Source organism: Archocentrus centrarchus, chromosome 24 (genome assembly GCF_007364275.1).
Source record: "Archocentrus centrarchus isolate MPI-CPG fArcCen1 chromosome 24, fArcCen1, whole genome shotgun sequence".
In the NCBI taxonomy this organism is placed as follows: domain Eukaryota; kingdom Metazoa; phylum Chordata; class Actinopteri; order Cichliformes; family Cichlidae; genus Archocentrus; species Archocentrus centrarchus.
In genome coordinates this window covers 27,510,888-27,538,560 of record NC_044369.1, presented here as the reverse complement: position 1 = coordinate 27,538,560, position 27,673 = coordinate 27,510,888, and the positions used below count along the sequence as shown (strand labels likewise).

The window sequence follows — 27,673 nt, the reverse complement described above, 5'->3', positions numbered from 1 at the left end:
AGTTTTTTAATAGCATCTAATTTCTTTGTGCTTCCCCGCTAAGCATCAATAATTAATGGAGATTGTTAGATGCAAGTTTATTCCTTGATTTCTTTTTTCTTCTGTTGGCAGCAAACAATTTTACAACAATGTTTTTGTTCTATGAACATCAATAATTAATCCTAAAACAGGGCACCTCTTTGTAACTGCTGATCTTATATCAAATTTGCACATAGACAAAGCCTACTGTATGTTTGAATTCTGTTTTTAGATTTAATCCAAGGCTGCAGCTAAACGTATAAAAAAAATAATATGGTCTTTTAAACATGAATTGAATGAAATACTTAATTATAATCCATCCAGTTCTCCGGTGTCTTAATGAGAGAGCTATGATATTGATAAATCTGTTAACTTACACAGTCGGTATTCTTGCCAGCTTCCTTTCCTGACTCCAAATGGGTCAAACTTTAGAGATATAGTACCCTGGGTATCTTGAACTCGCTTCATAGTACAGACCTCAGAAAGAACAGTTAAGGCTAACCTTAGCTAAGGCTTAATAAAACAAACAAACAAACCCACATTTACATTACCACAACGCAGAGATCAGTAGAAAAGGTGCAACTAAATTTTGGAGATAAAGAGAAACAATCTTCTTAGTACGTCTCTACATCATACCATACCTGAACATATGAATACCCTCCCTTTTTGAACAGACTGTTAAGAAATAACGGAGCCCTTATATGTAAATCTTTGCGACCCGGTGCTGAGCACTGACTATAAAACTATATATCAAAATAAACCAAACCAATCAACCATATTTGCACTGCCACACAGAAAGAAAACAACCCAGAGCTTTATATTTACATATCTGAATTTTTTTCTTTGCCTATAGAGCAAGTTATTAAAAAAAAAAAAAAGAACATTGGCTACTATACTTTATACTTTCCATTAAATAATTTAGGTATCATGTGTCTACTAATGTAGGATAGACTCTCTTACCATCTGGGAAAAGTACGACTGAAATCAATTTTAACTCGCTGTGACTGAATGGTATAAAATGTTTATGAAAAGCTAATCGGTGGTCTGCAGTAGCAGAAATACTGAGCTGGGTGTGAGCAGAAATGCATACAATTACAAACCCACAGCTTTAACAGTTAGGACTGTGACATAACGGGAAAAACTTTGGTCAGCAACCCTGACTGCAAGAACTTCTTTTATCTTCTTTAAAAACTTTTTCTAAAATTTGGGTTTGACTGGGATTCATCAGTTTTTGTTCTTCATGTGCATTTTCTTCCTGGTTTGAGGTTAAACAGATCATTTTAAGGATCCAGAAATCATTGCGTTTATCTGTATTCTCTTTGAAAACAATGTACACAAATTGCAGGTACATACTTTATATGAGAACATACGAGCCCGTTATTGGAATTTTTCAATCTTTTGTTAAAAAAAATCCACAAGACATCCTCGTTAATCTTGTGGTTCGAGCCGATTACTTCCACCGTTTCTCACTTGCACTGAAAACTGGAGCAGTGCAATAAATGAAACTGTCCTGCGCTCCTCAGACGCCACAGTCACTGGTTCTGTCTTGGAGTTTGCGAGTCAGGGTGAGGACGGTGGAGAAGGTGGCAACAGAAATGTGGAAAAGGAGCTGCCACACATTTCTCAAGCCGTGCAGGTGCAAGTTGCATAGGACGATCACGCTTAACAGAGTGAAGCACTTCAGTTTCTTCAGAGATGAGTGGAAAAGGTAGAGGTGGCACTGAAAAACACAGCAAGCAAATGCTAGGAGAAATGCCACAACATTCCAAATGCCTTCATAATCATCCTGGAACGTGTACTCTATGAGGTGCACGCCACGGATAACATTCAAAGATGCACACATGATATTAAGGACGAGAGAGAGGATGCCCGGCGCTGTCACTGGTTCCAGTCTCTGATTTTGACTAGCTCCAGGATTCTGCTCCATATGCCCATTTGCAGTGCCATTAGTAAACTCCACCTCATCCAGGTTTATTACTTGAGGTGGATGGATCCTCAGATCCTCCTGGACTTCTGCCAAAGTCACCTCTAGGGCCGGGCCACCGCTGTGGTTGTACTGCTGCTTCAGCTTCTGAATAGTGCTGTCAAATTCCAAAAATGTTTGTTTTTTCTACCCTTGGCTCTGTGTGATGTTACTATCCGTCATATGATTCTTTCATGCACACAGCATATGATCATTTCTGGCTTCGAGTACAGTACATTGGAATGAAATTTGCTGAACTCAAATCAAAAGAACACAATGATGTTATTAAACTGTACCAATACAGATATGAGGTCAGGCTAGCAGTATGGGTCGTGGTGGGCTCAGGTGTCCAAAATGTGCATGCTGCTAACCAAAATCAAAAGTTAAAATCTTTTTCATGAGTCGGTGGAAATACAACTTAAAAAGTATCAGTACCATTTCAAACTTGTCGAGGGGGTAGGAACCCTATAGCATGTCTCCAAAGTCACTGCACACCCCCTTATCTAGTTGTGTTCTGGAACTACACAGAGCTCTGGCTGGAGCAGGAAGACCCCCCCCCCCCCCCCCCCCCCCATGATCCCTGACCTATTTTTTTATGTCAGGGATCATGTACAAAAACGGTATTCCAGTGGCATTTGGTGGCTTACAGAAAGTTTTGGTTTTTTTATGCATTTACCATTAGCTGCCAATAAACATCAAGGAAGGAATTTTTACTTAAAATGCAGAAAAATGTCCCCTTGTTATATGTTATATGGTAACCTTAAATATTACTGCTGTAGGTGTTTAAGGTTGATCTCATTTTACATATTTTGCATTCTGTTGAATCTACGGTAATGCATCATATTCTATAAAATCATATGTTTATAGTGTGCCTGTCCTGTGAGGACCATGTATCTCATAAAACAAATATTTTAATGAGTTCAGAAAAACAAACCTACAGTCTGATTTAAAATTATTAAAATGTAAAGCAGACATGGTCAAAGTTGATGTCTCCTGTTCATGATCTGATCTCTGTTATGGATGTCATTGCTAACATGCTAAAGAAAAAAACTTTCTCTAAGGTAACAAATCACAGAATAATTTGCTCTTTTAGTTGCTAATGTTCCCCCTGTTTTCACACATATCTTTGCATGTGCATAAGAACAAACAAATTGTAACTGATCTCAGAGCAGCGAAAGTAGAGCCAGGGACAGCTTGTGTAGCATGTTAGTCTCCCATTAATGATTATAGTTTTACCCACTTTATTATGTGCACACAGTGAAAGAAAGAAAGAAAGACTCTGGACTTTTTGCCTTTGTTAATGGAACAAAGAATTACAGAAACTACAGATTCCAATGACTTAAAGTCAAGCTAGCTTCCAGAGCGACTAGCCAGCTGTGGCCATAAGATGATGGTAATTCACAGTATGGCTGCGAACAGGCAATTAGCGAACCTTTATGAGACAGAATGCTGCTTGAATTACTAAAAGAATGATCCCTTTTACTTTATGATTTAATTGAGGTCTGTTTTGAAATTTCACTGGGCAAGCACTTCTTGCCTTGCTTGTCCTGACGTATCCAAGGGGTATAGTAATTTAAGAGAGAGCAAAATGACTGTCAACTTTCAGACTACTAAACTGCAGTTTTCATCAGGAACCTTTTTATATGACCTGAAGTAGAAATGAGATTTAATGTATAAAAGATAAATCTACGGAGAGATTAAATGTACTAATTAAACACCAACCTGCTTGATCATTATAACCGTACGCTAGGGATGGGCGATATATTGAGTTTTTAAGAAATATCGATATATTTTCATCCGGGATATAAGATGAGACAATATCTTTTACATCGATATACTCTATGTCGCGTTACAATCATATTTGTAGCTCCACCAGTTCACCTTTCTCTTCTCCCAATTTGTCTCTGCACATCTTCACACTGGCCCATCTCTCTCCCTCACTGCTTCACCTGCAAATCATGCAGGAAATGACAGCATGGAGAAATAAACAGACGCGAAGCTATTGAAGAGGAGCTGGTTAGTAAAAAGAAAAACAATGCTCAATTATTTGGAGATGATTCAGATTGAAAGTGTCAGATGAGCAGCAGAATAATGTGTTCTGTAGACAATGCCGCAAACAAGTCCCAACAAAAGGTCAGAGCACTCATCTTTTCCACTATGCATACCAATGCTAATGCTAATGGCTGCATCGTTAGCTAACGTTACGATAACAGCTGAAGTCCTCAGCCGATGTAACATCATCTCAGCCAGGCAGGCGCAGCTAGCTAGAACCCTGCTGACTGAAGGATGGACTTTTGTTCAGTCTGTTTACATGTTTTGTTATTTGCACAGAGTAGTAGATGTACAGGAGTACACACAGGAGGAAGCACTGTGGTGAAGCCTGCTTCACTGGAGACTGTTTTTTTAAAGAATAATCAGTCTTTTGCTATTTTTGCTCTGTAGTTTTTCTGTTTACATTTTAATTTCACAGCTGTGAGTCTTTTGATATGGAGGAAATAAGCATTAATTTTTTTGAGGAGCATTATTATTTAATATGTCAATAGTTGATTTTTGAGCAATTTCTCATGTACATCTACAGCTGAATGTTAATAATAGTGTCTGTGTGACATTTGGGACATGTAGCTTTGACTCAGAAGTGCCTTTTTTGTTTATACCTTTGTGAAGAAAAAATATTATATTACAATGAAAAGTAGTCTGTGTGCAGCTTATATAACAGTCTTCATGTAGCGCAACAATTCATCTTTTCAGATCCTCAGAGAGTTCTTTGCCATGAGGTGCCATGTTGGAACTTTCAGTGACCAGTATGAGAGAGTGTGAGAGCTGTACTACAAAACTGAACACACCTGCTCCCTATGCACACCTGAGACCTAGTAACACTAACGAGTCACATGACATTTTGGAGGCGAAATGACAAGCAGTGCTCAATTTGGACATTTACGGGTGTAGTCTCTTAGGGGTGTACTCACTTTTGTTGCTGCTAGTTTAGACATTAATGGCTGTATATTGAGTTATTTTGAGGGAAGAATAAATTTACACTGTTATATAAGCTGCACACAGACTACTTTTCATTGTGTCAAAGTGTCATTTTGTCAGTGTTGTCCCATGAAAAGATATCCTTAAATATCTGCAGAAATGGGAGGGGTGTACTCACTTTTGTGATACACTGTATATTGTATATCGCCATTCAGCTAAAAAATATCTAGATATCATTTTTGGTCCATGTCGCCCAGCACTACTGTACACTACTGTATGCACAAAGTAGCAGTGACTTTTTTCTTTTGGCATTAAAGAAAAATCAATGGAAATCAACAAGCCCTCAGAGACTTCACCTTGTCAACTGTAATCACTTCGCCAAGGGAAATATTCATAAACTAAACATACTCACAAAGAAATAGTGATATCTCTGATGTTTGAAGCACTGCGTCCAGGGGATTGCCGATGGGAACAGTCAGTGTGCCTGATCATCTCTAATCAAGATGGGACTTAAGACATTCTTAATGTGATAAGACCTGTACTGTGGGTTGTGTGAAACTGCCACCAGCATCATCCAACATCATCACTGACACAGCAAATGAGTACAAAAGAAAAAAGGAAAAAAAAGCTGCAGTTAAAACCAAACATCGGCAATTATCTGAAATGTTTTCATTATGTAAAGCTACTGCAGGGAAGTGGCAATAAAACCAAAAATGACCTGAAATGAAAAAGGAGGCAGGGCGAGGATCACCCCTGAAATCCTCCAGAGCATGCATTGTGCAGTTGAACAACAGACACAGTGGAGTCAGGATGATGGATGAGGAGCCAGCAGGGGTTAATTAACACACGGATTGATTCTGAGCCAGTCCAGCTATATACTGAACACCACCTCTATTAGCCTCGGGTTCCTGGTGCCAGAAAACCATGTTGACTGTTTGCTTCATTGAGATTACAATCAATTGTATCATCCTATGCACTTTTTTCACTGTGCTGTTGTGCTAGGGCACCTTCAGCATGAGATAATTCCTCATTTGTACAGTTCACTGGAGCTTGGTGGCTCTGCATGCTAAACTCTAGGTGAAACATACAGAACATGTATTCATGCTGAGCTCAGCAATTGATGAGGGTCACAGCAAATGCCAAAGCTTGCAAATCAAGGCAGCCTTTGTAATCAAGTAGCATTTTTCACCAGGGTGAAGTAAGATGCATATGTTGCAGTCCATCTTCTAAACACTGTAGTGACACCCGCTGTGACAGTGCTGCGGAGTCTAGTGTAAATGTAGCTGGATTCTCCACATTTCTCTTTTTCTAAATCCTCACAAATTCTCCTTCACACCTCATGTTTGGCCAACGTTTGCCTGATCTTGTGTGTGTCCTGTGTTCCCCGTACCTTTCAATATTCTGTTACCATGCTTGAATCCAATACGCCATTTCATTTGATGAAATAGAGCTTTTTTTTTTTAAGATTCATATTGTGTGCTTTATGTTACTGGGAACTCGGTACTTATGGATATAAAGCTGACACCCAATTATTGCCTATAATTCCCTACAGCATTCCTATAAATACTTTGTATATGATGGATGAGTAACAGAGCTGAAGACAAGTGCACCAAGAACACTAAGTGGAATGTGCGACTGTACTTCATCATCACTGTATCACTCTTCCTGGTGTGAGACTAGGAGGAAACACAAATCCCTTTGGGGTTGCATTAGAAGGACATCTGGCCTAAAAATAAGGCCTGCCCCATCAAATATCTGTTATAGCAACTTCTTTTGGATAAGAGAGCAGCCAAAAGAAGCTTCTTATTAAGGCAAGTAATCCAGTTGAAATCAGTGCGAATGTCAAGTGCCTTCCCTATAACAAAACACTTTACTTACTGTGGAGGAATTTGTCTATTCTGTCTCAAGTTAATTATTTCCCACTTAATCTCCTTATCTTTTTCTGCATTTTGTCTCCAGTGCTGTCACACTTGTCTCCTAGAAAAGCTTGATCCACCCCCCCCTTTCAGGAGACTCAACCTTTCCTTCACACAGCCTTCATTTTATTATTCATCAACCCTGTTTCTGTTTGATCTGCATCACTGCCTGCTCACCACTTTGCATCTGCCATTTTCCTTCCTTTTCATGTCTGATATTAATTCTGCCCCAGTCACCTGTTTGGCAGTTGATCTGGGCTTGGAGTGTCTTTTGCCTTTCCCCAAACTCATCATCTTCATCAGTCCTGCCATTTCTCTCTCCTTCATCAGACTATGACCTCACCCCCCTTCCATTCATTGTCCTGTGGCTTTGTTTGGCCCTTTCCTCTGAGGTTTTTACCCATAAATCCAAAGCAGACCTGTACAGTACATGTCAGAGGTATTAAAAATCAATGAGACCAACTTGGGCTTCATGCAGAGGCACACTTTGCCAAATATTACTTTCACTTTCACCTTTTTCTGCATTTTAACATCTGTGTCTACAGCTAAACCTGCTTTCTGCCACTTGAAAATCGAATTTCCCACATTTCATCAAGAGAAAGTGAAGAGAAACCCTTTCTTCTCTCTTCTCGATGCATTTCCTTTCTATTCACTGTCCAACATCATTAGCTTCCCTCTCCATCCAGCAGCTCCCCCCAAAAGCCAATTGTTTTGCTCCATCCACTGAACACCATAGCGGCAGTAACAGATGAGGGTGTATTGCGGCTCTTCAGCGTGAACAATTATTCACATGACAGCTCTGTTAAACCTGTGAATGCCCTGTACTTGTCAAAATCTCAGTGTGATCCAAAGTCACGCTCAGTGAGGAAGCACCAGCAAGAGCACACTGTTAGCTGATCTGCTCCCCTCCAAATCCATCCTGAAGTGTGCATGAAATCCTGATGTGCGGTGTCACCTCAGAGTTTTTTGAACAAGTATTCTCTTTATGAAAGGCAATTTAAAAAAAATGGATACCTAGCAGAAAGTAAAGGGTGTGGAGAAAAGTGGGTTCCTCCATTACTGCCAGGGGTGTGTTGACCTACAGGAGGCCACAGGGGCAACAGTGACCCCACCCAAGTTGGACTTTCCTTTACTGCCAATAATTATCTACCAGTGCAAAGTTAAGACTACAACTTTTAGCTTCTTAATGGTTGGAAATCACCCAGTATATATATATATATATATATATATATATATATACAGTAAGCAGAATAACAACTAAAACAACAAAAGCCAATTTTGTTCCGATTTAACTAAGATGAGAAACTGAGAATTCAACAATCTAAACAGCATCAACCTGGCACTAAGGCTTCTCTGTTGCTGTCACAATGCAACCACTGAGTCAGCATGCGTTTCATATGGAACACAGCACTCCTAAAAGACATTTAGGAACCACTGCTCGGCTTTCTTTCTTGCTCATGCCAGTAAGCTAAAAATAAAGCTAAAACCAGTAAAGATTTACTAATTGTTTTTAAGGCTCTTAATGGGAAGACTGCAGCTTATATTACATTCACCTCTCAGCTCTCTTAGATCCACTGGCAAAGATCTCTTACCAAGGTCCTACAGTCATGCCTGAAACAAAAAGCCTTTGCAGTCATTGTTCCATGGCTGTGGAATCAGTTACAGCTTATCACAATAAAAGCGTTGCTCTGTTTTTAAGTCTAGGCTCAAAGCCTCTGGCCTATATCTGAAACTCTGTCATCTGCTGTCCTCTGATTTTTGAGGTTATGCGTCTGCTTATTGTTGAAGGCCTCTTAATTCTGTATGTGAGCACTTTTTCTCTTTTTTTTAATGTAATTACATGCTTGCGTGTATATAGTTAAACATGCTTTGTACAGCACTTTGATGACTGAAAGCTGTGTTTAAATGTGCTTTATAAATAAATCTGACTTACTTACTTATGCAGAGCAGGGCTAGCTTTATCTGGCAATAGACTCGAAACAGCCTAAGACTTCAGAAACAGCTGGTGTCTCAATCACTTATTAACAGGTGGATCTTTCTCATTAAAGAAATAAAACAGGGTACAAACACGTCGTTATTTTACAAAGGTAACTACACAGCTGTAACGTGATTTTTTGCTGTGCCTGGCCCCCTGGAGTAAGTTAACCTAATGTTAAGGAGGAGTCTTTTAAGAAGTTTAGAGTTGCCAGGTTGTGGAAAATTGCTCATGTGCATCAACTCTCTTTCTTTTCAACATCCTGAAAGTTGTTTTTATTATTTATTTTTAACTGATCTACTTTAATATTTCACGCCAAAGAACATTTTCATTTTTTCCACTAATTAAGCTAACTTATAACAGTTAAATTTTTATGAATGGTACCTTATTAAAAAGTTATTTTGACAAAATTAATAACATTACTACAAACAGTAAACTAAGAACCTGGTCCAGCTACACGTGCAAAGTAACTAAACTGCTATAATTTAATAGAAATCAGAACTGAGGGGGTAAATGATGTTAGTTTGACATTTCAACCTTTGCAACATTTCCAGGGCAACCTTTCCATCATATCTGCACCACAGGGCTTTCCCATCTATCAAAGGTGCACCAAGGGAGCGTCTGGCTCGTTCCAAGCTTTAATGACTCATTAGAGGCCGCTGTTACATGGGAGGAGAGCCACTCAAGCTAAGTGAGACCGTTGAAGCGCTCAGTCATAGAACTCAGAGGAGGTTGCAGTTCACCTTGTATTTTAATTAAAATGGCTTCATAATCACTTCCATGAGTGCTCCCATAGGTGTGTGGTTACATTTTATGTGAGGAACAGTTTGATTCTGGTAGGAAGTGTCCCAAATGTAATTATGCCCCACAACGAGAAGAATATGGGAATCTACTTATTATCAGCAGAAAAATGTATTATTCCAAATAGACAAATGTGTTTTTATGAGTTTCTCACTATCAGAAAATGTACCCTATCCAAACAAGTCTAAGAAATGACAAATTACCTGAGATAGAAAAAAATGAACTTGAAATTCAAAGAAAATGACAGTCCACAAACCAGGGGTGGACAGCACCAGGCCTCGAGAGCCCCTGTCCTGCAGGTTTTAGATGTGTTCCTGATCCAACACACTTGAGTCAAATATAGAAGTCATTAGCAGGACCTTGACTGCATACTGAGGAGGTAATTCAGCCATTTGATTCAGGTGTGTTGGATCAGGGACACATCTAAAACCTGCAGTACACCGTCTCTAGAGGCCTGGAGTTGTCCACCCCTGGTCTAGGGGCTTTGGGGAAGTAACAAAAAGTGACCGGGTTGACAAAAAGAAACATGAAAGACCAAACTGCTTAAATAAAAGACTTTTTATTACTGATTTAACAAAAAGAGATGGTCAAGCTGCCATCACCTTCAAAACAAAAAGGAAAAACAGAACACAGGAATTAGTAACCCAAAACAACAAGGTAAGGTAAAAGGCCTCAATCCAAAAAACACCATCCTGTCCACTGAGCAAGAGTAAGTAGCTGCAACACAGGCCACAAACTGTACACAAAGCACTCTCTGGCAGTCACTGGCCTGGAGCTTTACTCTCTCTGGCCTTAAGTACCCCAGCTTGATTGCTGAGTTGCTTCAGCTGTACAAAAAGGGGCAGCACCTAAGACTGGAGATAGCGAGCCCAGATAGCAAGCCACACCCAGTGAGTCAGGAATCCACAGCAGGCCCTGTTAGGGCCGTAACACCCCCTCCCATGAATACAAACCAGTGGTTTTTTACAGAGGGTCACACGCACACACCATAAATGAAATATTCAAACACAAGTTGTCAGGATGCCATGCCATTTCAACAAAATTCTAAAATACCCTCACCAAACACCAAAGTAACGATTAGACATAGTTCATGGAAATTGCCAATAGCTTCTCAGTGGGCCCAAAACACCAAAGGAAGTTTGCCCAATGCTGCCAAAGTAAGGTCCCACAGGACCACCAGCAGGTTTTTGAGCCAGAGCATATAAACAACACTGGGGGTTGCAAGGAGGCCTCATGCAAACACTCTTCATTTGCCTCTCTACCAGGTCAAGGCGACTGGCCTGCTGGCTAGCCAGATCTGCAGAGCTAAATGCTGGAGGTACAGGCAACACGTCACATCGCAGATCAGGTGGACCAGGAACATGGTTAAGTGACAGCGCAGAGTTAGCCAAACTCTGACATTTACCATGTGACACTGAACCGCGACTCACTGTTTTTTCAAAGCTAGGCCCTTTCTTTGTAGGGCGTGCCTGCTGCCTATGTTTTAATTTCGGACAGCTGGCGATGAGATGATCAGATTTATGGCAAAAGAAACATGTTTTTTCACCTTTGCCACTTTGCCACTTTCAGGCTTTGCAACAGGGTCATTGCTGGCCCTGTGAGGTGCGCTATGAGAGGGGAGGTCATTTTCTGCAGCATTCATATCATGGGACAAGATAAACTCATCTGCTAGGGTGGCAGCCTGCTGCAAAGTGGAAGCCCCTCTGTTCATACAGATAAAGTGCAATACACTCAGGCACAGAGTTCTTAAAATCCTCCACAAGCATGAGCTCACACAATGAAGCCATATCAGTGTTCTAGCTAGCGGTTGATCGCCAGGCGCTGCGCCGGGCTGAGACGCCCTGGCGCCGGGCTGAGGATTTCACTTTCACTTTCGGAGCTCTGCTGTCACTGCATTTAGCAAACACGATCCCGCCCCGCGGACTCCGCCCCGGCTAGATCGCTGCTTTTCTCGCTGCTTGCGCCTGTATTATTTCAATGCAATTTGCAATCTACCACAGAGCAGGGACAGTTCACAATAGAAACGTAATTTGGAGGATGCTTGTGAATAAAAACAGCATTACAGCCTTAAGCTCACGCAGCCCCCAGTTTTTCAACAAAAAACACAACAGCAGCTGTTTTACGTGCAGTCTGTCTGAACACGGGCAGCAAGTGCAAAGAGGCAGAGCCGGGTGTTGTGCCAAAAAGTGATCGTCTGCCAAAAAGTGATTGCCAGAAAATGATTGCCCATATTTAAACTGTTGTAAATGACTTGCTGACCTATAATCTGTGAAAAACAAGTCAAACATATCTCTCATGAATGATATCAAGTCATTTTGAGTAAGAAACAACATTTCTGTCACAACGTAGAAGCTGCAATCAGTTTTTGGCAGCGACTTTTATATATTCTTTATTTATCAGGGTAAAAACTGCGATTGGCCAGATTTTTAAAGAGATATGTGGCCAAGAGGGCAGCAGAAATCAGAACAAATATGACATTACACTCTATAAAGATATTTTCAGTGACCAAAGAGGACTGGATTTATTATAATGTACGTGCAATAATGCAGAGTCATAAACATACTTGAATAACAGGTCATTTCTTCATTTTATATCTAAGCCCTTCATAAATCCTATTGACTACACTCTATTCACCAATATGAGCAAATACATTACACATAAAAGCACACAGAAACATCAAAAATCACTTTCTGGCAGACGATCACTTTTTGGCACAACACCGGTACTGAGACGGTGGAGCGAAAGACGTCCAAAGCAGCAGCCCTTGCTCCTGTAACCACCTTAAAACCTGGAAACAGCTGGAGGTCCTTCATCAACCACCTGATCAGCAGCATGAAGAAAATAGAACTTTGTAGCTGCTCCATCCACCCTGTTTGTTTCACACAGTGAAAAACTGCAGTACGGAAGTTAAAATATGCAGATGAATTTTTAATATGAAAAATTATTTCTTACTTGATGGAGAAATCGATAGAATACTGGATTACTAAAATAATCGATAGTTGTAGCCCCACTTATATTCATAATGCCATAGTCAAACATTACTTTTCAGCACCCGTGGTGCTATAAAAGGCTTTCAAGAAAAAACTACAGTTCCCAGCAAGATGATGTCACTCACAACATGGTGGCTGATATTCCAATGTAGGAAATGCTTTTAGCAGCTGATTGATAAAACATCTGGATTATGTTTTTGTTGTGTATGCTTTTTATGTGATTTCTGCAAACCAATTAGAGGAAGTAAACGTCACTCTTGGGCACATTAAATGCATGATAAATAAGTGTAACTGTTCTGGATGTGCAAAAATTATCCCTCTGTCGATCTAATAAGGCCCGAATTAGTGTTCTGCTCGGTCCTACGTACATAACCGAAAATCCTCTCTGAACCTAACCTGACATGCGCCTCGAGAAATGTAACTACAGGTTCACAACGACTGTGATTAGGCTTCGAAAGTGCTTTCTGGTTACATGTGCAGGCACCGTCACTCAATTAACAACTGGGAGCAGATTTTAGCGGTTAGCATTAGCCCCCCCCCCCCCCCCCCCCCCCCCCCCCCGGCGCCCCCCCCCCCCGAGGGGGGAGGGGCGCCGGGCTAAAAAAAAATTCTGGCTAGAAGCCTGCATATATACTGTTGCCTTTGCCTTCCCCATCCTCCCTAGCTCTTCTCTTCTCTCAGCCTTTGGTATTTCTCGAGTTTCTCATGTTCTCTTCCTCTGCTTATCCATCCCTACTATGTCTGGTTGATTAGCCATCACCAGTTTGTCCGTCTCTATCTGGAAGTCCCACAGGATCTTAGCTCGGTCATTATCAACCACCTTTGGGGGCGTATCCCATTTTTATCTTGGGACTTCCATCAGACATGTTCCTGTATACTGTGCCAGTCACTTGGTTATGGTGTTCCATGTATACCCTGCCTGCTAGCATCTTGCACCCTCTTGCTGGTTCATTTGTACTGATGATGACTAACCAAACAAACATAATAATGGTGGACAGAGGAGGAAGGCCGTAGTGATAGATCAAGAACATCAGGAAGAAGGTACATGAGAAGCTGGGGATGAAGGAATTGGCTGGCCCCCACGCTCCCCTGACCTAAATCCAGTGGAGCACCTCGGGGACATTATGTTTTGGTCCATCCAATGCTGTCAGGTTACACTTCAGACTGTCCAGGAGCTCAATGATGCCCTGGTGCAAATCTGTCATCTCATTAGGAGCATGCCCCTGACGAGGCATGCATACAAGCATGTGCGGGCCATACAAACTACTGAGTACCATTTTGAGTTACTGCAATGAAATTTCAGCAACATACTAGCCTGCTGCATCATTTTTTCACTGTAATTTTCAGTGTCTTTGAGTTCAGCACTCTGTATGTTGATCATTTTTATTTCCATCAAATGATGTGGCATCCTTTCATTCTTAATACATTACCCAGTCCATATCAATATAGATATCCAGCATGATTTTTCCCCCCGACTGAGAGCTGATGTGTTTTCAAAGTGTTCCTTTCATTTTTTGAGCAGTGTTTGTTTCATGGATTATGAAACAAAGAACCAGTCATGAAACAAAGTACTCTATCCATGTTTAGAATGAATATTTTTTGTTTTTCAGTGCAGTGACTGAGTTATTGCAATCATTGCTTTGCTGCCTGGATGACACAGGCTGATTAGTGGAACAGTGATTAAACAAAACTGTCAACAACATGTATCTAACTTTCCTTTGTCTCACAGCAGTTTTAATAGGATTTTACATAGGCAGGATCTGTTCTTCATCACTACCTGTTCGTTTGATTCAGCCAACGGTCATTCCAGAGATGGTCAGGGAGAGGAAGGTGATTAATAATAATAGATACTCCAAAGATAGCCAGCTTGTCGTCTTTTTTTTTTTTTTTTTACTTACACAGATCTTACAGAGTAACTTCATGTGAATATAAATGAGAGAGAAGGGAAGAGGAATCAGTAAGCCACTTATCACCGCTTGCAAATGAGTAGAAAAGTAGATATAACTAATTAACTTTGGATTGACTGATTATGGCCAATTAATGACAGAAGTCCATCTATGTGCAGCCATTTGTCATTGACTTCCATGACTTGTGTTACATGCTGACAGAACTCGTAATACTTCAGTCAGGGCAGTTCAATTCTCATTTTATTTCTCTTTTATTGTACTTTCTGTGTGGCCTGCTTCACGGCCTCTGTCTTTATCTGTTCATTTACACTGGCTCTTTTTATTTATAGCTTGATTTGACCCTGGGTAGTTTGACTCAGCATGCTTGCTCTTTTTAACAATGCACTGCTGCTCAGGGCTTTAAAAACTAACCTTTTGGCCAAGCGGCCACTGTGGCACCAGGGTTTTTCTTTTGTCTTTGAAACCAGATGAGTACTTGGAAAAAAAAAGCTAGACTGAAAGATGGCTTCCTGCCAAAGTGACTGACAGAAGTGAAACAAGAGTTCGAGCCAAATTTCCAGAGTATTTTGGCAGGTGGCTGGTGTTAATGTGCAGCTTTGGCTCAGCAGCTCCCCACACTGCACAGCCTCTTCCTAATTATATTTCCTCACAGTATGGAGTCCCAGCTTATTATACTGCTTGCCTGTATGGCGATGTGAATGGGGAAATCATTGGAGGAAGCATTTCCACACTGTTTCTGCCTCCTTAAGCAGAATGCACAATAAAGCCTGATACGACTGGATTATTGGTGACCGTTCAGAGCAAAGTGTTGAATCGTGATCTCTCTTTCCAGCAGTGCTGAATCTCCATCACAGACAGAACTGAAGGATGTGTTGTGAACACAGTCCCTCTATAGACCTTTTTATAGGCATAGAAATCTCTTGAAGCATAACACTTTGCTCTTTGCAGCCACATATGAAGCAATGTTCTTGTCGCACATTATTCTGGAGCTGCAGTCTGTCTGCACACACATAAAGAGGCAGAGCCGTTATGGATACAGTGAGCTCAGGTGGAGCGAAAGGAAACATTTTTTTTCTGTAACCACCATTAAAACCTTTACTGGGAAACAGCTGGAGGTCCTTCATCAACCAGCTGATCAGCAAGTGTCAACAGGAAAAAAGAACTTCGCAGCTGCTCCATCCACCGCTGTTTGTTTCACACAGCAAAAAATCCGCAGTTAATCTACAGAAGTTAAAGTATGCAGATGAACTGTTAATAAGACAAAAATATTTCTTATCCGATTACTCGATTAATTGATGGAATAAGCGATAGAATGCTTGATTACTAAAATGATCGATAGTTGCAGCCCTAGATATTATGTCTGCTTCATTTGTCATAAAATAAGAAGGGAGCAGGCCTCACTTGGCCATGAAACTGCTTGTTGCATCTGTCTAATTTGTCTTTATTAACCACACTGCTGGCTTTGCCTCAACGTGCATTAACCTCTTAATGTCCACCAGGCCTACCTGTTGAGGCTCAGGTTCACATCTACCCTCTGAGACAGAATTTTCACCTATATTACATGTGCAAATGGAAACCCCATAAAAGGTCAAATAAGAGACTTGATATGAAAAGTAACATCTTCAAGGTTATACCTCACCCGACATCAAGTGCACTCTGAAGGAAGGGTATGAAGGAGTGCTTTAGTCCATTATGTCCTTTTAAAGACTTGCAGCCACACAGTTCTGCTGTTTTCCATCGAACTGCCTCTGATAACACCCAGAACTGATTTTTTTTTAAACTTCAACTTGTTTCCTATTTTTCTACCAATAGAAAGCAGCAACCATGACATCTACTTCAAACTGAGGAGGACACTTTATTTGTGAGGCATCATAAGCATAAGCACTTAGTCTTAACTGTGCTAACATGAGTGTCTGTGCCCTTACTATCCAGGACTCTTTATTTCTGCTCTGTGAGCTGACACATGGGTCACTTTCTGGCAGACAGGCACACCAACTATTAGCTGTAATTGCCAGAGGATCAGTCATCCCAAGTGCATCAGGTCTGGTGCTGTCTCTATACAAAAGATAGACCCAGGGCAAAAGGCTGGGAGACCTGACCCAAATCTGTCTTTACATAAGGCCCTACATGATGGAGATGCTGCTCAGGGAGCAAATAATAAGATTATTCAAATATCACAATGCTGTCAGCCATATTGGCACTGGTGTGTAGCTGAGCTGAGGCTTGATTAAAGGGATATGAAGAGAGCAGAAAAATGAGAAGAGAGTGAGAGAGAGAGGGAGGCATAGCACTCTACAAGATTCCCTAATTGATCTGGAAGGGAAGTCTGCTTAATTGATCTGGAGGATGCTGCGCAGGGATGCAGGCGTTTTCTGGATGTTAAATTGGGTCAGCGGGAATGTAGAAAGTAGGAAAATTTGGTAAAAGTAGCGACAGCGCTCCATGCATGTGTTAATGGTGGCCCTTAAGATGCACGTGCACCGGTGTTGTTCCTCAAAAATAAATAAATTAATGCATAGTACGCATGAATTTACTTCCAATTTGCATTTTGAATTAAACGAATGCACCGGGATGTGAGCCAACCAGCACTCTTACGCACACCTGCGAGTCCGATATGCGCGCACACATACCTTGTCACCAACTACGAGAAACGAGATATTTGTGGCAAATCCACAAATATACCAAATGCAAGGTACTTACGTGCCATATTGCGAAGAAAATCAGGGACACGCAGAGGACCAGAGACAGCATGTAGCAGAAGGCAGCAAACGTGAACATAATTGAAAAGGGAAACGTGGATAATTTCCCAAGGAAGCACGATCCTGCAGCCTAACATCTAAAACAAAAGAGAGGAAGGGAGAGGGAAAAAAGAGGGGCAAGGGTAGAAGAAAGTTCTCACAGTGCCATGGAAAGCCGAGGCGGTACTGGCACCATGTTTTCGCCCCTCACAATGTTTGCAACAATTTGTTGCAGAAAACCCTCTCCAGATGATCAGCTGTGCGTCCACCCAGCAGCAACGATGCGACTCTTAAGTCAAAGCTGCTCTCAAATCAGTGCATGATCAGCGTTCGCAGTCCTGCCGAGCTGCTCATAGAATCATGGAAACCACAGAGAGGCAGCGAGATGAGGAGGGTCCACGCAAAACCACTCGGGAAAGGTGAATTAGTAGGTAATCCATTCAGCAGCGGCAGAAGGAGCCCTGCTGCAGCCTCTGTGGTGCTGTTTGAGAGGAGCCCCTCGCTACATCACACAAGGCGTCAATAAATGCTGTTTTCTCAGGCTGACAAACCTATCAGAGCAGGCGAGCGGAGCGCGCGGGGAAGAGCTGTGAACAGGTGGATTTAAAAGAGCAGCACCCAGTGTGCGCGCACGTGCACGCCCGTCTTTACGGACCCCCCCCCCCCCCCCCCCCCCCAACGCACACTTTTCTTTTTTGCTTATTATTTCTGAACACCGTGAATTCTGTTAACTGATATTTGTTACTGTGATCAGGTCTGTAACCACGTCAGTGCTGCAAATTGCTGCTTTTACATATCTGCAACAAAATGGATGGAAACCTCTTAAAGTCATGAACCGCCTTTAGAAACACACACACACACACACACACACACACACACACACACACACACACACACACACACAGGCTCACTAAAAACTGCCCACATTAATAAAGCAAGTATTGACTAGGCCTGAATTATAATTTACATATATGCAAATACAATAACAACATATAGGAATAAGTACGAAGATCTATAAAAATCATCCATCCATCCGTTTTCTTCCTCTTATCCAATTCAGAATTCGGTTTTATGGAGAAAAATTAAATATCTAAAACTTCAGATTTACAGTCACCCCACAGAGACTGATCCGTTTGATCTGAAATCAGGATTCATTTATATCTTCAAAGAAACTACTGAGACCACAGCCTGTATATAAGCTGTGAGACTGACGCCACCGTCTGGCTTCTTTATAGAATGCAAGCGTCAAACAGTAAAAATCAGCCAGGCTGCTGTTCTCAGAAAATAAATACAAGAAATAAATAATAGAACACATTTCACTGTTAACCGTTGTTAAGCATTTTCCAGCCTTAAAACCACCGAAAAAGTAAAATAAAAAAAAATTTAGATCTGGATATTTTTTTCATCACCAAACCCCCACAGAGCAAAGAAGAAGAGCAGAGAGCAAGAGAGGCAAAACACCCCAATAGGTGTGTGTGTGTGTGTGTGTGAAGCCTATCTCAGCTGTTGAACTGTTTGCTTTTAATTTTCCCATGAGGTGCAGGGCTCTCCATAATGATATATATCACATTATTGTAGAAAGAAAATAGCTTTCTATGAGCCCATTTGTGCCAGAGTGGAATCTGATGATCCGGTCCAGGCCTTCACTATAGTATTTATCATAATGATTTAGCTAGCTGCACGTTCTTAGTCCTGTGCTCCCATATCATGGCTGTAACATTTAATTAGATCATTTTATAGATCACTTTTACAAATGAAAACGGAAAACACATGTCAGTGTCCTTCTTGAAGCCTTTCAGCAGCTATTGATTTCATAAACATGTCACCAGGACATAAAAACTGAAGTTATAGAATAAACAGCCAAACCTGATAAAGAATAAATAAATAAATGGTTAAAAAAACTTGCTAACTTTGCCCCAAAATGAGTTTTTAAAAAGCACTTCCCTCGGAAGTGCATTTGTCTGCCACCATCTTTGCTCTTTACTGTGTGCCAAGCACTCACACAGACAAGTAGCTTCAATGAACTTGAAAGTTTTTGAATGTTACTGAATATTTACTGAGCATTTTTCATGCCGTTTTCTCAACAGCGTGAAAAATTCCCACTAAACTAAAAAGAAGGCTGAACTCTAAATTGCCATCTTATCCTTTTTCATCTCCGTGGAGTCTGTCACTCAGCTCTCCTGTGAGGCCACAGAAAATTACTGCAGTGCAGCTACGATCCTCTTCACCCTCATCACACAGACACACACATTCACAGCCACTTCTGCTAAGCCGTTCCAAGACACATCTTTGTCGCCGTGACACTTAACCACCGTGGTGTCACAATGTTACCCCCCCCACACACACACACACTCACACACATGCTGCGATATGACAGCGCTAATGGCCACTTTGTGAGAATGTGTCAAAGTGTCAGGCAGAGACAGACAGGAGGCCACGAGGAGGAGAGGCAGACAGGTAAAGACAGCCGAGAGGAGTCTGCACAATAGCCAGTGATGCAGTGACAATCAGCCAGCATTAAAATCACTGAGAGGTACAGATGATCTCATGATGATGCAATGTTGTAATGTTGTGCTGTGAAACATTGGGGCATTCATGGAGCTCTTTCTTTGATATGTTCCACCCAAGTGTGAACCTTGTTTCAACCTTTCAGAGCTGAAAAATGAAGCCAAATGGAGAAGTGCCAAAATCTGCAGTTCCACTAATGGCCACTTGAGGCTCACTCTAAAAGTAAGTCAATCCGCATGGACTCCCATACCCAACTTCACAGCCTGGTAAAAAAAAATAGTTGTAGTCTCTACAGCTGATTTTCAAATAGTAAAATTTGTTCTTGTTTTTTTTCATAACTCATCCTTTTGGATTTTGTTGGGGCTTAAAGTTTGGGATATGCTAACTGATTGACAGGTGTGCCAACACAGGCAGCTCAGGTCGTTAGCTGTATGCTAGGCCTCACCTGCCCTAATCTGAGCCACTGAGCTCTGTCTTTTAAGTTTGTGGTGTTGGTGCCTTTTGGAGAGCTTTAAATGGAATTATATTAATTGCTGTGCAGACCAATTTTGGTGAATTAATCAGTATTTTATTAGTCTGTTACTCAGTAATAATTAGCAGGTACAGTGCCATGAAAAAATATTTGCCCCCTTCCTGATTTCTTAGTTTTTTTTGCACATTTGTCACACAGACCATCAAACTAAGTTTAATATTAGACAAAGATAAATTGATTAAATACAAAAATGCCGTTTTTAAATGATGATGTCATTTATTATGGGAAAAATCTCTCCAAACATACATGCCCTGTGTGAAAAAATAACTGCCCCATAAACCTCATAACTGGTTGGGTCACCCTTGCCAGCAAGAACTACAGTCAAGTTTTTAATGATAACCTGCAATGAGTCTTTCACATCACTGAGGAGCAACTTTGGCCCACCCTTCTTTGCAGAATTGTTTTAGTTCAGCCACACTGGAGGGTTTTTAAACATGTTTAAGGTCACACCAAAGCATCTCAATCAGATTTAAGTCCAAACTTTGACTTGGATGCTCCAAAACCTTCATTTGTTTTTTTTTTTTTTTGAGTAATTCAGAGGTGGACGTGTTGGTGTGGTTTGGATCATTGTCCTGCTGCGTAACCCAAGCATGCTTCAGCTTCAGGGCACAAACTGATGGTCGGTCATTCTTCTTCAGGATTTTCTGGTAGATCGTCCTGAAGCAGCAAAGCAGCCCCAGACAATCACACTACCTCCACCATGTTTGACTGTTGGTCTGATGCTCTGTTCATCAAATGCTGTGTAAGTAACAGGACTCAAACCTTTAACGTTCTCATCAGTCCACAGAATATTTTCCCAAAAGTTTTGGGGATCATCAGGATGTTTTTTGGCAAATGTGAGACGAGCCTTTGTGTTTTAGTTGGTCAGCAGTGGTTTTCTCCTTGGAGCTCTCCCATTGTTCCCCAGTCTCTTTCTTATTGTTGAATCATGAACTCTGACCTTAATTGAGGCAGGTGAGGCCTGCAGTTCTTTAGATGTTGTTCTGGGTTCTTTTGTGACCTCCTGGACGAGTCGTTGATGCGCTCTCTGAGTAATTTTGGATTTCTTGATTCAGCAGGTCTGGCAGTAATCAGGCCTGAGTGTGGCTCGTGAAATTGAACTCAGCTCTAAAAAAAAAAAAATGTGGTTAATCAGTTAATTCATGATTTAACAAGCAGGGTGGCAGCTGCATTTTGTATTTACTCAGGTTATCTTTGTCTAATATTAAACTTTGATGAGCTGAAACATTTAAGAGTGACAAAAATGCTAAAAACTAAGAAATCAGGAAGGGGGAAATCCTTTTTTGTGGTGTTGTATCTGTGTCTGAAGTTTGAACCCGTGCAGTTTGTAGATGCACCTTACTAACCAAGCTTCATAGTGTTAACTGATAACTCCTGAATGCTTCTGGCTCAAAAATCAGCAATCAAAACACAGCAGAAACCAGCGGGTGACATCACGTTGGCTGTATTTAGCTTTTATATGGAATCTATGTCCCACTCATCTAAACAATGCTGCAGATCAATTTGACCATTGGAATTTAGACCATTTAAGTCACAGTAAATTTAGATTATGTTTCAAAGGGACTGCCCATATGAATGCCTGATGTTTCAGGACTTTGTTGAATCACAGTTAACCTTTTAGCCTTTACTTAATGTCACACTAACAATCAAAAGGAAGGAAAAGCAACAGAAGATGGATGGATGTCTGTAAATAGCAATAATCAATTTCCTGTATGAACAATCAATGAAATAGCTGTATAACGGCAAACAGTTATGTGCTGATGAAGCAGACATCATGCTTCATCAGCACATACCAGCTTTTACTGTATTTTGCATCAGTGCTACAGCCTTTTGTGTGGTGGAGATAATTTGTTAATAATATTCTGATATCCTGAATATGTTAAATATTTAGCCTGGTAAGCATGAAGTGATGATTTAAAACACACTATTATACTTCTCCAAAAAAGTTCATGGAACAATTTAAACTTGGATTTTTGGCCATAATCACACGATTTGGTTGTACTGAGCAGTATATGATCAGATTACATACTCCGAGGAAATCCTGACATTTTAGAAGCTGCAACCACGAAACTGATTTTTTTTTTTTAAATATAAAATGATAATCAAAGTCAGCACTACTTGCTCTTTAATCTATAGCAAAACATCAGATTTTATTAGCGCTGTCAAAAGTAAAATTAATTAAATATTACATCAATAGTTTTTTTTTCTTATTTATTGTATTTGTATTTATTTATTTTCCCCATCATTTTCTATGATCTTCTTTGGCTCTGTTACATTAAAGCTTATACAGTTACTGAACCTCTCCTCAGCTCACAGCATCGTTCACGCTCCTCTCCTGAGCGGAGTAAATGATGTAATGTTTGCTTTAAAATAACTTTTCAGGGTTGTGCCACATTTGAAGCATCTGTGAAGTGTATGTGTGAAAATGGACCATCAGTATCAGCTGCCTCGGGGATTCATTTTTATCAGCAACAAGTTTAATGTGTCAGCATTGGTCTTTTTACAGCGCTCTACTGAAAGCAGCTCTGCCAGAAACTGGCAGAGCCTCTAATTCTGTTTGGAAAGAAGCCAAAGACATAATGTGCACATTTCCCAGGAGGTATTTCCATTGCATATGGCATTGCATCGTGACTAATAATTCTTTTCAGCCAATCAAGAAGCTTTTCATTTTGTTTTTTTACTATCCAGAGAACATCTTTACTAAGCCTCACCTCTCCTCTTTGATATGCACTTACAGAGTGTACTAGTCACACCTGATACTGTAGCTCTTCAGTAAGGACTGCTTACTGGACATCCAGCTGGTTTTCATAACATATCTGAAGTGTTTAGATGCTGACATGTAGAGGAAGGAGTAGAATGGATGGATGTTGACCTCTGGCCTCAGGCACTCCAAGCTGAAGAGATCCTTCCTGTGTAGGACTCTCCACCTCCACCTCAATCTACTGATGTCTTCCAGTGTAGGAACAGACAAAGGAAGACTGAGTTCTAATTTTAAAGCAAGTTATAATCAAACCAAATGTATGATCAAGCATAAGATTTATGTATTTATTTGTTTATTTCCTGAGGGGCATTTCAATGTCCTAAAATGTATACATACTTCAAAGGAGTCTATTATCTCCAGGTGCTTTCCTCAGCCATGCATCCATTGAGACCAGACCCTACTGCTCCCGAGTACAGCCTTGATTTCCACAAGTGGGGCTCAACATTACATCATAGAAGATTTTTGTAACTAGCAGTTGCACTAATCAATTCAATTCAATTCAATTCAGTTTTATTTATATAGCGCCAAATCACAACAAACTGTCGCCTCAAGGCGCTTTGTATTGCGAGTAAAGACCCTACAATAATACAGAGAAAACCCAACAGTCAAAAACGACCCCCTATGAGCAGCACTTGGTGACAGTGGGAAGGAAAAACTCCCTTTTAACAGGAAGAAACCTCCAGCAGAACCAGGCTCAGGGAGGGGCAGTCATCTGCTGTGACCGGTTGGGCTGAGGTGAGAGAAAAGACATGCTGTGGAAGAGAGCCAGAGATTACTAACAATTAATGATTAAATGCAGAGTGGAGTATAAACAAAGTAAATAAGGTGAATGAATCAGTTTTATATCTACTGTATATAAGTACTCTGATCCAGCTTACGAATGCCTCATTGCCCCCCAGAGGAGCTGGAGGAAGTGGCTGATGAGAGGGCGGCCTGGGCATCTGTGCTTACCGTTACTCCTGTGAAGGAAAAGCAACAGGAAATGGATGGATGGATGGATGGATATACTTGTAGCATATTATGACTTTAAATAACAATAATAAATATTCCTGTATGAGAAATTAGTGAAGCAGTTATTTACTGAGTGGTCCTCTCAGCTCTCAGCCCATTATTATTAAATATGCAGCTGTTTTAAGTCGCAGGTGCTTCGTTTCCAGCATTCAGTCAGCGTTGAGTTTGACCAACTTTGTGATTTATTTTTAATAAAATAATATACAGTACTACCATTTCATGAGTCAAATAGAAAATAGGTGTACTTTTCTGTAAGCAAAACCAAAACCAAATCAGGAACTGGTTACTAAGGAATCCTCATTCTGATCTTATTCTTAAAATCAGCATAAAGAGATGCTTTAAAGTTGATTAAACTGATGCACAAAAGAATAAAGAAGCAAACATAACATCCTAATAGTAACATATGCTTAAAGATGCTTTGTGTTGACTGGATTTTTCCTGCAACAACACAACAGATTTCCCAGAGGTTTTCTGTTTGGAGTTATTCGAGTATGAAACATACTTTCAAGTATTCAGTCTTTCTTTCTTTCTTAGTACCTCACAGCCCCGAGTGACACTGTGCACCAAAGTGAGTCTCACTGCATTCAGGGGAAGAGTTTTACAAATATGAACCCGTTTAACATTTTTCTACTTGCGTTGAGATTTAAGAGGACGTTCCTGTGAGGTGTTTCACCAGCAGATGGAGCCATTTCTGTTCCTATTGTAAAAAGCACAAACTGAGGTCAACAATGCTCTTTTTTTCTCTCTCTGATAACTAATAATTCATTTTATTCACTACTTAGAGAAAAAGCACCTGCTGGACTAAGAAGAGGACACTGAGGATGTGAAGAAGCTGGATGAGGGGAAATATCCTGTAAGCATCTTTTCAGTGGTGCTTCCTGGACCTGCTAACAAATCATACATGTGTCTTTACCCTTGCATTGAAAGAAATACATACAGATGATGAGTTAACACTTTAAATAAAAGAAAATAGTTTGTACCTGCTTGGCTCCTGATCTAGCTCTAAACACTCGCCAAATACTCTGTTAGGCACACTTCTCCAGGATCAGGTTAGACCGCCTTTCGTCTTTAGAACCACTTCAGTTCTTCACAGATTCAACAAGGAGCTGGAAACATTCCTTGGAAATTTCAGACATGTTAACATCATGCAGTTGTTTGTCAGCTGCACGTTCATGATGCAAATCTCCCAAAGTGCCAAATCCAAAAAGAATTTGGATTGAGATCTGTTGACTGTGGAGGTCATGACTCGCTGTCATGTTCAACAAACCAGTTTGAGATGATCTGAGCTCTGTGAAATGGCACGTAGGTGGGCTGTTGGAACTAATGGACCCAAAGTGTGCCAAGAAAATATCCCCCCACACATTACACCACCACCAGTAGGATGAACCAGTGATACAAGGCAGGATGGATCCGTTCTTACTTGTTGTTTATGTTCTGACCCTACCATCAGAATACTGCAGGAGAAATCGAGACTCATTAGACCAGGTAAAGTTTTTCCAGTCTTCTGTTGTTCAAATTTGGTGAGTCTGTGTGAATTCCAGCCTCAGTTTCCTGTTCTTAGTTTACAGGAGTGGTACCTAGTGTGGTCTTCTGCTGCTGTAGAGATGCTCTTCTGAATCCCTTGATTGTAATAAGTGGTTATGTAAGTTACTCTTGACTTCCTATCAGCTTGAAGATGTCCACTCATTCTCCTCTGACCTCTGACATCAACGTGGTTTTATTGCCCAAAAACTGACGCTCATTGGATGTTTTTTCTTTTTCAAACCATTCTCTGTAAAGAGATAGCTGTGCCTGAAAATCCCAGCAGTTCCTGAAATATTCAGACAAGCCCATTTGGCAAATGGACTGGTTCTGATATAGCATTTTTCTACTTGAGCACTCAAAGCGCTTTATACAACATTATTCACCCACACCCTTTTTTCTACTCAGAAGTGCTTTATATCTAACATTTACACACATTCGCACTTCAATGAACACGACGGAGAGAAACTTAGTGTTCAGTATCTTGCCCAAGGATACTTTGGCACACAGACTGGCACAGCCAGGGCTCAAACCACCAACCTCCAATTAATAGATGACCTGAGCTACAGCCAGGAGGTACCAACAACCACACCACATTCAAAGTCAGTTAAATCTCTTTTCTTAACCATTCTGATGCTCCATCTGAACTTCAACAGATCGTTTTGATCATGTCTGCATGCTTAAATGCACTGAACTGATGCCATGTGATTGGCTGATTAAATATTTGCGTGGGAACAGGTGTACCTAATGAAGTGAGTAGATACACAGCATGCAGAATGAGACTGAGTCATATAGCGTGAAAAGTGAGAACTGTGCAGAAGTGAAGAAGAACTAAAAACAATAAATGTAAATATTAATCAAAAACATTCAGATTAAAACACAGAGACTAATTCCACTCTCAGAATCAGTCCCATTCCGATTCTGGATTAGGATGAAAAATAAACAAATGTGAGGTAGAGTTGGGCCAAGGACCAAAATAAAAGTAGAACAGAAATGACAGAAAAGCTTTATGAAGAAATGATTAAAAATGCAGCAGATAATGCTTTCATGACTCATATCCCCCCCCCCTTCTACGTGTTTATTACCTCCTGCATTAAAATAATGAAAAATGAATCAGCAAAGCTGCTTCTTGTTCTCAGGACAGGAAACATCATATATCAGTCCAGACAAAACATTTTCCCAAAGGAAACATCCACGTTTCCCTCTCTTTTTACTCTCATGACTGTTATTAGTTATACAGTAATTAATAAACAAATGAAATATATCAACAATTATTCAAAGGGCAGGAACAATAACTATAAACAGTCTATAAACAAAATCTGAATATTGAAATGTGATATCTGAAGTTTATAATCATAGTGCAAATTCACAGCAAGAGTTGCTTGAAGGCTCTTTATGCTGTCAGGTAAAGATCCTACAATGTTTATCAATAGATTGGTTTTAATTTTCTTCTATAACTATTTTTCTTTTTATCATATATTTGGCATATTGGATTCATAGGAATATTTTTATATTTATTATATATCACACGATACTTTTACAGCAACAACATAAAAATAGAAGCTGCTGAGTTGGTGTCATTATGAAACACAAACCTCTGGCTGCTCTTTCAGTAGATCTGACCGTGCAGCAATTGTAAATTGTTTTATTTATTTTACTTGTGTATTCCCAATAACTGTATTAAAAATTAAATATTGATATCACACCAATAATGACCAAATTTTGACTGAAATAATTAGCCAAAAAGAAAACAAATGATAAGCAGTGTTATTTGATTTTTTTTTCTTTAATCTGTAGATGTTGCAATATTATTGTTATGGTGGATTTTTAAAAAAAATTTATTTCACTTTAATCAAGAAATCTGCAGCATCTTAGACCTACTTACAGTGTCTCTGGGCCCAAAGAGGGTCTTTGTCTCCAGCTCTAATTGTAGTTCATTGTAATTAATTTTAAATGATCAGCTTAATTTTCATTTAATCCAGTTCAATACCATTCAGGTCTTCCCTTTAATAGTATGTGGTCACAGCAGCAGCCAGGGCAGAGCCACCCTAAGTGCTGC

The 27,673-nt window shown here is 40.3% G+C and overlaps 1 protein-coding gene and 1 pseudogene across 2 annotated transcripts in view; both read right to left on the bottom strand.

Moving 5' to 3' along the window:
• cnih3 (cornichon family AMPA receptor auxiliary protein 3) overlaps positions 1 to 17,850 on the bottom strand; it is a 102,010-nt gene extending 84,160 nt beyond the window's left edge. For both annotated transcript variants that reach the window (XM_030721821.1, XM_030721822.1), the window contains exon 1: positions 17,244 to 17,850. In XM_030721821.1, coding sequence (XP_030577681.1) covers positions 17,244 to 17,321 — 78 coding nt within the window. In that variant the 5' untranslated portion in view covers positions 17,322 to 17,850. The remainder of the gene's footprint in view (positions 1 to 17,243) is intronic.
• On the bottom strand, positions 786 to 13,841 carry LOC115774567 (vesicle-trafficking protein SEC22c pseudogene; annotated as a pseudogene).
• Positions 17,851 to 27,673: the final 9,823 nt, after the last annotated feature.